We start from the raw sequence: 14,056 nt of genomic DNA, 5'->3' as shown, positions 1-14,056 counted from the left end.
GGCAAGGAAACATGGAGGCACATGGAAAATGGGTTCTATTTCCCTGTGCCAGATGGACTCTGGAAAGAGCCATAAACAGGGTTTCTTAAGGCAATTCATAACAATCTTGTCCATCTGGCTTTTCCAAAAAGATAATTGCAAATATAAACACTCTCTCCTCCTGCTTCTACTTGATGAGCTCCATTTGGCAATAGTCCAGACCTGCAGCCTATGGCTAGATACATTCTAATTTTAGAAAATAATTCCTGAAGGAGATAAAAGTGCAGTGGCAGGGCAGCCATTTGAAATAACCTGGTCTTTCTCCCTTTCACCTGAACTTACTATATTTACTCACAAGCACAATAAATTCTAAAGAAAACAGAAATGTTTATAACATACAGTACTGTGTGTTTTATTACAATTTGTTGCATATGTAAATATATCTAAAAGCACTAAAATTATAATTTCTCTTCAAACGCTACTTCAGAAGAAAAATTAAAAAGAAAAAAAAAAGAAAAAAAAAGAAAATCAAGGTTTGCCTCCAGGGTGGTTCAATATTCTAAATTTTCATGGTAAAGTAGCTGTAACTTAATCTGTTTCAAAAGCTGACCTGCACTTGCATATAGAGGTGAGCTTCCTGCCTCTCCTTCCTCTTCTGAGCTTCTATCCTCTTCTCTTCTTGTAGCCTTTCTACAAGTTGTTGAGGAATATCATGGTCGGTTACAGGCTGCAACACTTCACCTATAAAGCAGATTTTATGATGTTATTTCAAGATCTACATCAAACAGTTTCTTCTTCATACACACTTGACTTCCCTCTGATTTGAAGTCAAAACCAACTTTCCTTCATCTTTTACTTAAAAATATGGTTTGATATAATCATACTTTGGCAAAAGAAGCACTTCTACAACAAACCAAAGTGCACTACTCCCATGAAATATGTATCATAGACTTTTGAATGAAATATTCAGTTCAGAATTAAAAAAATATTTGCCACTACTCCCCTTTTTAAAGCATCTATGTATCTACACGTTTACATTCAATTTGATTTAATTCCATATTGTAAATCAAAGGCAACTCCAACAAAGGGGAGAGAATGATGCATCTGACTCCATCATCAGAAGGCTAATTAATTATTTTATTATACTATACTATATACGTTTCATCTAAACTGAATCTGCCAAGCACTCACTCTGCACACAACTGCTCACACTGCACTGAATCTCGTGACTGTCACCTGACAGTCCCAACACACACACACACAGCTGGCCCTGATAGGCCACGGAAACAAAACATCCTCACTTTGGATAAAAAATCTCCATAGTGCATTCTACTTTGGCACAACACAGGCACAGCAAGTGATAAGAATTGTGGTTCAGAGAATGTGAATCTCAGAAATCCTTGGGAAGAACTGTGCCCTTGCTTTTCTCTGTGAAGAGAAATGTGGCAACATTCCATTACCCAAGTCAGTTCACTAAGTCTTCCATCCCATAAAGCAGCCAAGGTTGAAGCTCTTTGCAGGTGCTTTACTGAGCTAAAAGGTGACCCAGAGCAGCACACACTCTCCCCAAGTGAGAGAACGGCAGGCTGATCCTGCGGGATCGCTACCTTCCCACTGTAAATAAGGCAGCCCTGTTGTGCAGGACCACAGCCAACAATTCAGAGGTAAAGCAGCCCTGCCTGCCTGCCAGTGCCCTTGGAGCACAGAGAGGACACGTACTGAGCTTGGACTCCCTGATGTAGACCAGCATGTAGGCGTTGGTGCAGTGCCGCACGGACAGGTCGTCGTCGTGCCCGCCGTAGTTGTGCTCGATCGCCTCCTCCTTCGTGCACCTCGACACGACGTCGTCATCGAATTTACACCACTAGGGAGCAAGTTTTACAGAAAGGTGATTTTACACGTAAAAATATGCTCCTGAATGATAAATTAATCCTATTTCTGGCATGTCTTTCAGCTCTTTGAAGTAACTAAAATTACCTTCGAGCGGCGTGACTTTTAAAAGGAAATCTAGTTCAGTATAATTTCTGCTACCTGCTACTTGTGCTCAGCATAAGGAAGTCCATAAATACCAAACCTTTACTGAACATTTTACAGTGAGAACCAAAAGCACAATAATTATTCCAATTATTTCTTAAGACTTCAAATATCTAATATTTCTGTAGGATAGAGAAAATTGACTTTATCTGTTGTAAAATGAAATAAAAAGCAGAGATGCAGAAGACAACCAGTAATTCTTTGTACATTTAGAGCAATATACATCAAATTTCAAATTAAAACAATAAAGCCAATTAAGAATCAATTATAAATAGCAACAAATCCACAGTAAAATCTGACTTCTACTCTTACTGTGAACAATCATGTACACACAAAACCAGTCAACTCCACGGAAGAGGCACCTGACCTATAAATGTCCAATCCAATCAAGTCACCTAAACCTGGAACAGTGGGACATACACAAACATGCTGAACTTCTGAGTCACAGAAACACTGGAAATGCTCATATTTGCTTTAGCAAAGTCAGTCTCAAAAAAATGCTGGATAAAATCTGATTGCAGAACTTCAACACATACAAGAGAAGGGATTTCCTCAGTTAAAAAGTCTTCTGTTAAAAGCTAAGTGTGCATGCACTCTTCTTTTAGGGAAAGAAAATTCTGAAGATTTGCCCATTATAAAAACTGCAAGTATGCATTTACAACACACAAATACTTTTAGATGCTTTTCAATACTCACTTTGCCATCACCCTTTGGATTTAAGTAAACAACATAATGTCCACCATGGTTATCTCCACTGTGTACTAGAACTGCATGGAGAATGTAATTTGCAGGATCTTTAGGATCTGTTTTTTGCAAAAATTCATCTAGTGGCAACTGTTCAGGAAATTCAAACCTAGTTTCAAAAAGAATGGAGACAATTGTATTTGTAGTTAAGATAGACACACATTCTTAGGCACTATTATGGAACACTATGTGTATTCCTAAAGCAAAGAACAAAAATTGAACATGTTACTGTTACAATGCCACTTCTAACCAGGACATGCTGCATACAGTGGCAGAATTGATACTGTTTAAATATAGAATAAAATAAACTTTTCAAGCAGCTCAGGAAAGCATGCCCGCAGTAACAAGGGCAAGAGCACTTCAACTGAATTAGGGCTGGTTTGGAATATTCCATATACACTGTGTCAAGGCAAAAGCTTTAAAATCTGTTATTTTCTAGCAGACAGATGAGCTTCCCTAGCACAGGTACCACTGGACTGGAACATTACTCTGAAATATCTCACCTTGGTGAGAATGAGATAATTGCAATAAACATTTAGTTTACAACCAACCATGTATCTCCTGGAGAAATTATCAGCCTCTGCCTACAGTGAGGGGGCAAATGGCTCTCCATCCATCCATGGAAACAGAGGGAGGGCAAGCAGGTAACTCCTTATTCATCCTGCTTACTCTGGTGGCAGCCTAGCCACACACTGCACAAAGGAGCTACACAAGCCATTAAAAGATGCAGGCACCTGTTCATGGTCAAAACAATCACTATGGATTACTAAACATTCAATCTGTCATTCTGAACTTCAAAGTTCAACCTGTGCACCTTTAGGGGGCCTCTACTGTGTGTGACTGCACATGCCTGCCTCAGAGCTTAGTCAAAAGCAGGATTTTGGGAAGCTATTTTTTGCTAAAATACATTCACAGGTCTAAATTCTCCAAAAAACCCCAACCCACACACTAAACCAACCAACCCACTTACCTATCATTTATCTTGATGTTTTGGTCAGTCTGAGGATCATACATAAACCTCATGAGCTGTAGGTGTAATACTGGTGGCAGTGTTAGGAACTTCACACCTTTCTCTGCCTCCTAGACATTTTAAAGGAAATGGAGGGTTGAAATTGTAGGATTTTTAGCAACTCAAAATATTGTTTGTTGCAGACATTCTTCATATGGACTTTTATAGACTTGACAACACAAAATGCACCAGAATGGTTCAAAATTTGGGTGCAATTTGAGTATCCTAATGCTGCACCAACCTTCACATGAACTACTCCAGTAACACAAAAAATCAAATTAAATTTAGACCACTCATACAAGGATATGTGGACACCTCACTGCATTAAGAGCAAGTTACCTGCATAAATAAAATTGGGAGAATATGGAGGCAAAAGCTCAATTTTGATCAATTAAGAATTTCATGTTCATTGCATCCTGCCAACAAGGATTTGGCTACTGTGCTATACCTTCCTAAGAACAGCTAAAGAATATATAGAACATTACTGACAGAACCTGGTATGTCAAAACTGCAGAAATAAGTTTTAGTAAAACATTATTTATAAAGGACTTCAGTTTACTCCAGTGGGTGCAGCAAAGTGCAACTGAAGAGCTCAGAAACACGTGCACACACATAAATGTTTAATTTCCATGGGTTCACTTGGTTTTCTTGCTGAGAATACAAACATGAGCTCTCCAAAGTTACTTTTAGACCTATGCTGCTTTTTTACTTGACACATGGAAAAACAAACTACTCATAGAGGAAGAACTTCTCAGTCTTGAGATTAGTGGAAAAGTAAACCATTCTAGCAATGGAAGACTTGGACCTATAAAACTCACTACAAATTAAATTGCTATAAAATCTGAGCTCCATTTTAAGAAACCTAACACCAAATAAGAGGAGTTGTATAAAAAGCTTGTCTAAGAAGAAACACCACCAAAATCAGTTGATAAAATCTAGAATGGGTTTTGCAACATTGTTATTTTATCAAAGATAAAGAAATAGGATTTAAAACCTGGTCAAAAAAAATAATACCTGCAAGCCATGTTCTCCTGCATCATACTTGTTATCACCATCCAACTGCTCCACTGCAACGTAGTCAATGAAGGACTCAAAAACTGAATGAAAAAAGATTGAGGAATTGTACAGAAGAAGGAAAAAATGTAAATTTACTCTAGCCTACAGTATATAAATCAAACAAAATATCAGTACAGGGGAGTTTGTGTTTGAACATTTCTGTCCTTATTTTAAGTATAATTTTATATTATTTAAGAATATCAAGAAATGCACCATATTGCAAAGGCATATCTAAGAATTCCAGCAGATTTTAAAATCACACAGCTACAGCTGTCTGCCACAACTCCTCACTTCACAAGCATCAAGCCAATGTCTCTGTTTGCTGGACTCTTACACATCCTTTCCCATGCCCAGTTGCTCAGTAAAGAGATGACAAGGGACCCCTGTTATGAGTAGTTAAGTCTTTTTTTTTCTTATTACTATGGCCAGGTCTAAATAAGAATCTATTTTATCCAAGTTCATTATTATATGTAAATTATAACTACTGTGACAATACCACTGTGATCACCATGGCACAGTCTTATGACACCAGAAAACTCCTGAAGTTCTTAAGAGTTTTATGAAAAGACACCAGTGAGAGAATGAGGGAGAAAGAAGCAGGGAAAGGAAAGGGAATAAGGAAAAAAAAGAAATGTAATGCAGGCAGAAACATTCTCTGCATTGAAAATGTTTTCTATAAGGTGTCCTAAAGCACAGATTTCCAATCACTATGTACCAACAAACCCATTTGAAAACAAGAGGCACTGAATTTGTCCAACATGCTGAAGTATTGGATGGGTGCATATCACAATGTATCACTTACTGTTTTTCTTTCCCTTTATACTTAGCTGGATGTCATAATAATCTTCTATTCGTTCAGATCGATAGTCTACGTGCTTGCATTGGATATAAGACTGCAAACAAAACCAAAACAACACAGAGGTTCAGCTTTACAAAAGTAACAAGAACTAATTTAAATTATTTTTGAGAAAGGTATAAAATACATACCACCATCTTCCCTCTGAACAATTTAGGGATAGTGCCTTCTACACATGTGCCTTTCATTTTATTTTCCACATTATCAAGCAGCTGAAAGAAAAATCAGTTTTCACACAAGATAAACTTGCAGTTTTTAAATTTATTCATCACACACACGTGACTACTTAACTGATTAGAGGCTAAGTCACTTGGACAGAAATGAAATGTTAGTCCATTTGTACTGGCATCTCCTTTCTAGCCCTTTAAATCCTCCTCCTTCCCCTAAACTGAGGGCTACTCCAGCTACTCCATTCCTTTGAGTCTGGAAACCCCCACAGATGTAACAATGCATTTCATCTTCAAAAACTGCACTTCTCTCCATGGCTATAAGAGTACCACTAGCACATGTTCCAGCAGCTTTCAAGCTTCACTACTCTTTAAAAATTCCTCACCCACAAAAGGCCACAAGTAATCCCATCCTTAAAGAGAAACCAAGGCAAAAACTCTGCCTTTGAGACCTAATTTAAATTAATCAGGGCCACTATTAACTCTGATAGTTCCTAAACTATATTACATATATATATATATACACACACACACACACATACAGAATATCAAGAGAAATGTATAAATCACAGACCAGCAAGAAATAGTATAAACATACCACTCGACATAATTCCTGGACATCATGTTGCATGAAGCTGTCTAAAGTTTCCCACCTTTGTAAGGCAAATAAATAAAAAATTACTAATTAGGGAAAAAAACCACCTCAATTTGCAGATCAAGAATGTAAAACACAGCAAGCTGTACAGACTGAGATTTAGGACTGGCTGATGCACAGGTTCTCTAACTGTGTAGGAAGAAGGGGCAGTGAACTTGTGGGAGATTTTGGCAGCTGTTCTGAGCCCAGCCCACTTCTCCTGGTGGGACTGGGGCAGGGACAGCAAAGGCTCGGGGTGACAAGGCCACAGCCAGGCTGTGGCCTTTCCAGTCTACAACCCAGCCTCAGTTCATGCCAAAAAATCTCTTAAATAAAAGTTTGGGAGCAATTCAACGCCATCAGTTTCCACAGCAGGTTTCCAGCTGCCTCTCTTCTGAGGGCCCTTCAGGTGCAGTCAAGTGGTGTTCAGGGATTATTTCAGCACAGGAAAGGAAGCAAATGGATTTATAGGAAAGACTGGCTCCTTTGTGCTCATCTAAACAGTTAATCCTGGGCATGCAGTAACTCCAAGGAGGCATTCAGCTTTCTGAGCTGTCCATGTGCAAACACAGGCTGTGAAAGCAGGGGTGAGGGCAGCAGGATCTAAATGCCTCACAGCCAGCATGGCACACTGCACTGAGGGTGTTCAGCACTCCTGCCTTCAATAAAACAAGAAGCACAAAGTGTTTCTAGTTCCAGCATTAAATACACCTGTGAGAATGTAATTTCAACTCAAGAAAGCTTTTTAAATTCTAAGTCTCTGACAACTTTTTTTGCAGCAGTCACCACTCCCAGCTGTATAAAGTAAACTGTGCTGACTGTAGGGCTCCAGGTTCAGTGAGATGCTCCACCCTGCCCCTGGAAGCAGCAGCAGGGTGATGAGGAGCAGGGCTGACTTTATCCTCCCTCCTACTCTCTTCTCACTGACTCACCCCCACTGTCACATGGCAGCAAACTCATCTCCAAAGTGTGCCAACAACTGTGTGGGGTCCACATTAAACAAGCTGAATCAAGTGGCCTGTCAGATAATTAAGAATAGAAAATAATGCCCTGACTCTCTAGGCTTTAAACACTAGCCAGCTCATAGGACAAACCAAAGAAAAAGGTCACACACTAAAATTAGGATAAAGAAGGGCACCTTCAGACATGGCATCATTTTCTACTTAAAGAAGTCAAACCTAGAAATTCACACTCATTAGAAAGTAGTACCTGAGCACCTAGGGCTCACAAGGCCAAAAACCCCTCTCTGATTCAATGAGGGTAGAAGAGGGAAACCTAAATCTTCAAACACATTCTAAAATTCTTTTCCAAGAACAAAAGCAGGCATGAACACACTTGTTAAACCCTGCTGTTGGATACAAAATTAAGCACCTGCAACACCCTTGGGAGAGGCCTCTTCAAGCCACTGAATATGACACAGTTGGGATCTTAACTGGAGATGAAATATTTACTTTATCACCAAGTCCTGTCCTGTTACAGGACAGCAGGAGCACTGATACACCAAATATACAGCGTGCTAGTAGGAAGAGTTTATGACCAGATAAACAGACAACACTGAGGCTACTGATTTCCTTTTAAGATTCCCCTAAAGGGGAAGAGTCAAGGTTGCAAAGAGGTTGTTTTGGGACAGAGCACAACTACAGGTTGTAGCAGCAGATGCAGGATGAACAACTGTATGAAAAGATGATACAAAGTGTGCTTTGAAATAAGATGGGTTCCTAATGTGTTTTGAAATTAAACAGTGCTTGTCAGTATTACTACAAGACTAGCCTATAAATACAGTGAGACAAAGTAATACAAAATAAAGTGTTTTAGAATGGATTTTAATAAAATCCTACTCCACACTTACAAGATATGCAAAGAGAAGACTTGCAAACATTATACTAAAGTTAATCTTTCTGTCCTAACTTGTGTCTTCAGTACATTGTAGGAAAATGTTACAGCAGCCATCAATGTTCAACAGCATGGACATGCAAATTACTGCTATTGCACTATATCTAAAACAGATTCCATTTTTTAAAGACATTAACAATACATGAACTGCAATGTTTCAATGACTATTTTCTTTCAATTTTACTTAAGTCAAATGCATCATACAATGTTCAGGTAAATGATAACTCTGCTTTTAGCAGCTCTGTTGCTGTACCATTCCCCTTCCCAAAAAATCTGACTTTTGGACCAGCTGTCTTAGTACTGGCTACAAATAAAGACCTATGCAAGTAAACTACAGAAAGTTAACAATTAACACCATGTTACATTAACACTTCTCTGCACCCCTTGAAAAGTAACCTTATTAAAACAGTATCTTTTTCAAGAAAAGCTTTATGAAGTCCAAGTTCAATAAATAGTCCAAATTTCTGAAACTTACCCAAATGATTTTGTTAGCTTTTTAGTTCCAACTGGTTTGTCACTATGTTGCAGCTCATAAAACACTCTTTGCAATGCTAAAGGAACACTTTTGGATGAATCATCTCCTTCTGTGGGCATCATGTACACAGCCTGAAAAAGCATTTAGTTCAATTAGTATCAGAAAAGTTTATTGCTCATCCTGTTTAATGCATTCTTTCCTCTTCAGTGACTTCCTTCATAGAACTCAATTTAATCAACACTTCAAAAAAGTCTGAAAAAAATCTTGTACTGTAGTGTAAAAACATTAATTGTCTGGAACAACTCTTCTTAGAGCACAGTGGTTAGAAAAATGTGAGCAACAGATTCCATTCATAGTTATTTTATCTAAGTAGCTCCCTTATTCCAGCCTAGAACAGTAAATGCACTAAAGCATTTAACACCTTCAAAGACCTTCTCATGCCCAGTATGTCTCTGCAATCATCACACTAGGACCAGATATAGCAGTCAATACCACAGACTTGAAAATAACTGGTTTTGTGAAAAAGCAACCACATGAAACCATAAAGAGCAACAAGTGAACAAAACCAGAAAGGGTCCACATGGAGAAAGATGCCAGAGGAAGCTCTGAGAGTCCCTGATTCATTCATTCATTCATCTACTTAATGTCATTTCTGTCCAGCAAATAAACAGCTTAACAATTCAATTCACTGATTATACTGATCTGGGAAGGATTTGGAACAAAGAAATTACACAAATACACCAAACAAGGATTAGGAGAGTTCAATAGTCACTGAGATGAGATTTACTTTTTAAAAAGTGTACAGCAATACATCTAGGGGAAAGGAAGAGCAAACAAAAGGGAGATGTTCATTTGAGAAGCGTAAATATAAAAAGGAACAGACAGCCCTGGAAGGAGATTAGGCAACAAATGAAACTAAAAAAGACTCCAATATTAAGCAGCATATGAGAAAATAACCTGTTAAAACAAAAAAAAAAATTGCCATCTGAATTTCTGCCTGTGAAACACCAGGGAATGATCCATTTCTGTGAGTGAAGTGCTGAACTGGACCTGGGTGCATTAGCCAGAGCTCCTGAGGTGGGCAGCACATCTGGCTGACCCTGGGCTCCTGAGGTGGGCAGCACATCTGGCTGACCCTGAGCTCCTGAGGTGGGCAGCACATCTGGCTGACCCTGAGCTCCTGAGGTGGGCAGCACATCTGGCTGACCCTGGGCCCCAGCTCCCCACACACAGCAAGGGCAGCAGTGCCCACAGGCAGCTGGGAACTCTGGGCAGGCACTGCTGCAGGACAGCTCAGGGCACAGGGATGGGAACCACACGGGACAGGCACCAGGGTAAGGAAACACTGACACAAAAACAATACAAGTGTGTGGCAAAAGACAAAATAAGAAAGAAAATGACAAAAGAAGTGCCTAAAATGTTGGCAGGTCAGCTTTCTATTCCAGTTCTGAGGATCCACTACATTTTCCAAAAGTACAGCAACAGAAATACTTCAAAGAATAAAGAATACCATCAGAATGTCTACAGTAAGATGTAATAAGAGAAACAATTTCATTAAGAAGGCAAATCCCTTCTGACAGAAAAAACAATGGTTAATTATGCAATTGCAAACTAATATGATAATTCACATGACTAGCTTCAAGATTTTTAATTTAATTTTCAGAAGGTACCAATTAATAGAGATGATCTAAACAGAATCATGAACACAAGTAACTTCCAAATTTTATTTCTCCTCAGTTGTGAGCTACACTGTTAGTAGTACTTACACATATTAAAAGGAATCATAAAAATTCAAAATTTATCAACTTTCTTCTAAAGGACAGGCAACAGAAGTCTTTGCTAGGGTAATTTAAAGAACAATAGCCCAACCTCACCCTAATGACAGCAAAAAAAAAAGTTTTCTTTTGCTCCACTTTGAGATTTGTTTAAATTTCTTTTATGAATTTTATAAATTGAAGAAAATTGCACCTTCAATTTTATCACTGGCAACAGGTTTTAACTGTTGAAACTCAATAAACCTTCAGTGTGTTAGGCACTGCTTCAAGAGCTTCTAGTGATGCAGTCTGGAAGAGAACTCTGTAGGTTCTGATCTCTGTTTCTGCCTACAGGTGCCAAGTTCAGACTGGGGTGCAGCTGCTCAGGATCAGATCCAGTTAAGCTCTGAGCATCCCCAGGAATGGAGATCCCACCACCTCTCCACACACCCTAATGTAAAGCTGGACCACCCTGATTATGAAAATTTCCTTCCTAAAATCAGAACATTCAATCTAAGAACTATCCAAATAAGCTAATAAAGTCAATAATTCCCAATTGCTTTACTTTTATCCTCCCAATGCAGAATCCCAGTTAACCAGGTCGATCTGGGCAAACCCAAATATCACTAGATTAGACTTACAGCTTCAATTTCACAAGCAAAAGTTATTTCTTGTTTTAAAATACCAACACCAGAACAAGTCAGCACCTTGAAGACTCAACTTTAAACCTCTTCCTGCACCTGGTTTATGAACCTTTTAAAGAGTGGGTGTCACTAGCTAAAGGTAGGAACAGAAGTAGTTGAATGACCAAGTCTCAGATCTTCCAAAATTTTATCATCACCCCCTATTAACTTTTTTGAACATCTTATAAATGCTTTTTTAAAAAACAAATATATAGATACTTGCTATGGTTAAACAAATAGAAACAAGGCATGAAAATCAAGTCATGAAAAAATGCAAATATAGGCAGTGTTGATATATTCAAAAAATAAATACTAATATGCTAAACTACATCGGGCTAAAAATCAATCTTGTGATTGACTCTTCCTTCAAAAATGCATAAATTGGAGTTCAGAATACCTTGATAATTAATCAAGTTCTTTGCTTTTAGTTCCCATTTTTTAAAATGCTTTTCTCATATACCATCTGGACAATTAATTCCCTTCCTATATCTCTCAAGTAACACTCAAATAATAATTTACAATTTACTTATAATTACTATATTCCAGCTGTCATTGAATAAAAACACCAGTTTTATTTCTTTGGAAATTCTACATGTGTTATGACAAAGCAGACATTTAACACAGCCTTTCTTGGCTCTTTATTCTGCTTCTGTATTTAGGTAATATTGGAGCTCATTTCTCTAAGTTTAAGTGTTTCTCCACACTACCACTTTTTAAATATTATCCTCTTCAAACCTTATTTTTTGCCTTACCCTCCCAGATTCTGAAAGCTTGACCTCATGATAAAGGAGTGAGGCATTCTGATCCATGTAAAAGAGCAGGGTCTCTTATTTAACACCTGAGAAGTTCCCTCAGGAAATGAACATTAAAGAGGGATAGGGACATGCACAGGCATATTGAGAGATATGAGAAAAATTTTAGATATTTATATAATAATAGAATGCTACAGGTAACTTTGAACACATTGCTTAAAAACAGGAATTACTTAAAGAAGGGAAAAAAATACTGTGCATGGAATTCTAAGGTTAGGTAAAATATATTGGATAACTTGAGTAGAACCAGGTCAGGGAGAAATGGACAAGCATTTATTATTTTAATGTATTTATATAAACATTCTGTAATGTTCTCATGAATTGTAGGGACTTTTACAAGGGAAGCAGCAGAAAGTTCCAAAAGGTAACAGAGCCCAGGGTCAGACCTGGGCCCTCTGGGAAGTCACCCCTGCCCCTTGCCTACTGGACTGTGATAAAACACACATTTATCACTCCCAAACAACAAATAACAATGTGCTCTAATGTCAAAGTTCCTTTCTTTATTCCCTGCCACTGAAGCCACCTCTTGTTGGTTAAAAGGGAGGTCTCATTTCCAAGCAGAGCCTCCCATGTGCCATGTGGAAGCAGAGCAGAGAAGAAAGGACCTCTCCATCATCCTCACCCACGCTTCCCCAGGGCCTGACTTGCCACAGGTACGTGCCTGCCTTTGCTATTGTTCATTGCTTCCCCAGCTCTGCTCCTGACAGCAGCTTCTCTGTGAACAAAGCTGAAGTAACAGCAACAGAAATCATTGTTTCTTCCAAGGAAGGAGGATTCACTGAAATTATGGAAATGGTGAAAAGCAAACCAAGGATACTGCGCGTTTTGTTTTATTTTACTTTGGTTTAAGAAGAACAAGTTTGGTCAAAGTGAAAACAAAAATGTAAAAAAAATACTTTTTTCAGACAAGGCAACAACTGCTTCTTCCTGATCTGCACCAATGGCAGATAAGTGCTAAAGCTGTCTAAAACTGACACTCTCACCGGTTCTGTTTGGAGGGGCTCTGAAAGCCTGAGGAATGAGCAAGGAATTGAACATTCCAGCTGATGTCCAGGAACACTTCCATAAAGGAAGATGCAGCTACTAACTCTATAAATTAAGTTTTCTCACATGGTCACTAGCCACATACTAAGAGATGCTAAAAGTTGCTTTTATTTTGGGGCTGGGGAAGAAGTGCAGGGGAATGCCTGGTAAGAATAGTTCAGTTGATATCAACCTGTATTACAAAAAGAATTTCTTCTTCACTACTTCATGGTACATACTGATTTAGTGACTACAAGACAGTCTTGAACAAACTACTCAACTGCATTAGATGGAGCTATTACAATACCACTTTTTTCTCTTAAGAGCAAAGTGAGTTATCCAAAAGAGTAAAATACACAAACACCGAGTGCTGAGCAAAAAGAACAGGCACTATAATGAATGATAAACTGAATGAGTAAATTCTACCTCCTGCAAAAAAGGAACAGGTGCATCATGTAAAACAAGTCAAGTATTTATCTGTTGTCCCTGGCATTAGGAAGATCTCAGTTACATTCTATTCGAGTTTGAAGTGTTATTTTTTCACAGTGCTTCAGAGTAAACAGCATTACAAAGAGAAAAAAGAAATACCAACTGGGACACTTACCACAGGGATACAAAAAGTAAGATGGTGGGAAATTACAAACAGTGGAAAGCAGGTACATCAAAAAGAGAAAAGAAAGCTTAACTGAACTGCAACTAGTCTACATAAAAGAAAGTCCAAGTTAGAACAGTTCATCTGCACTAAGAGACAGACAGTAAGTGCAGAAATGCACAGAAGGATGAATTAGGATCAATAGGAAACTCCAATACACTGAATAATGACAAGTTGTTTTTTCTCCAAGTACATCCCCTCTTCTAAATAGCCACCTCCAATATCTAGCCATCACTTCTGTTTTTAATCCCAGTAAGGGTACTGCACTGTTTTAAAATGATACTT

At 38.4% G+C, this 14,056-nt stretch overlaps 1 protein-coding gene across 1 annotated transcript in view; it reads right to left on the bottom strand.

Annotated features, from left to right (window-relative positions):
* Nucleotides 1-14,056, bottom strand: part of USP7 (ubiquitin specific peptidase 7) — a 69,966-nt gene that overhangs the window by 15,762 nt on the left and 40,148 nt on the right. The window contains exons 7-15 of the mRNA XM_036392357.2: nt 8,848-8,978; nt 6,444-6,498; nt 5,810-5,890; nt 5,625-5,715; nt 4,781-4,863; nt 3,728-3,837; nt 2,710-2,866; nt 1,699-1,843; nt 590-720 (exon numbers count right to left, since the gene is read on the bottom strand). Coding sequence (XP_036248250.1) covers nt 590-720; nt 1,699-1,843; nt 2,710-2,866; nt 3,728-3,837; nt 4,781-4,863; nt 5,625-5,715; nt 5,810-5,890; nt 6,444-6,498; nt 8,848-8,978 — 984 coding nt within the window. The remainder of the gene's footprint in view (nt 1-589; nt 721-1,698; nt 1,844-2,709; nt 2,867-3,727; nt 3,838-4,780; nt 4,864-5,624; nt 5,716-5,809; nt 5,891-6,443; nt 6,499-8,847; nt 8,979-14,056) is intronic.

Source organism: Molothrus ater, chromosome 16 (assembly GCF_012460135.2).
Source record: "Molothrus ater isolate BHLD 08-10-18 breed brown headed cowbird chromosome 16, BPBGC_Mater_1.1, whole genome shotgun sequence".
Classification (NCBI taxonomy): Eukaryota; Metazoa; Chordata; class Aves; order Passeriformes; family Icteridae; genus Molothrus; species Molothrus ater.
This window is presented reverse-complemented; position numbering and strand designations above follow the sequence as displayed.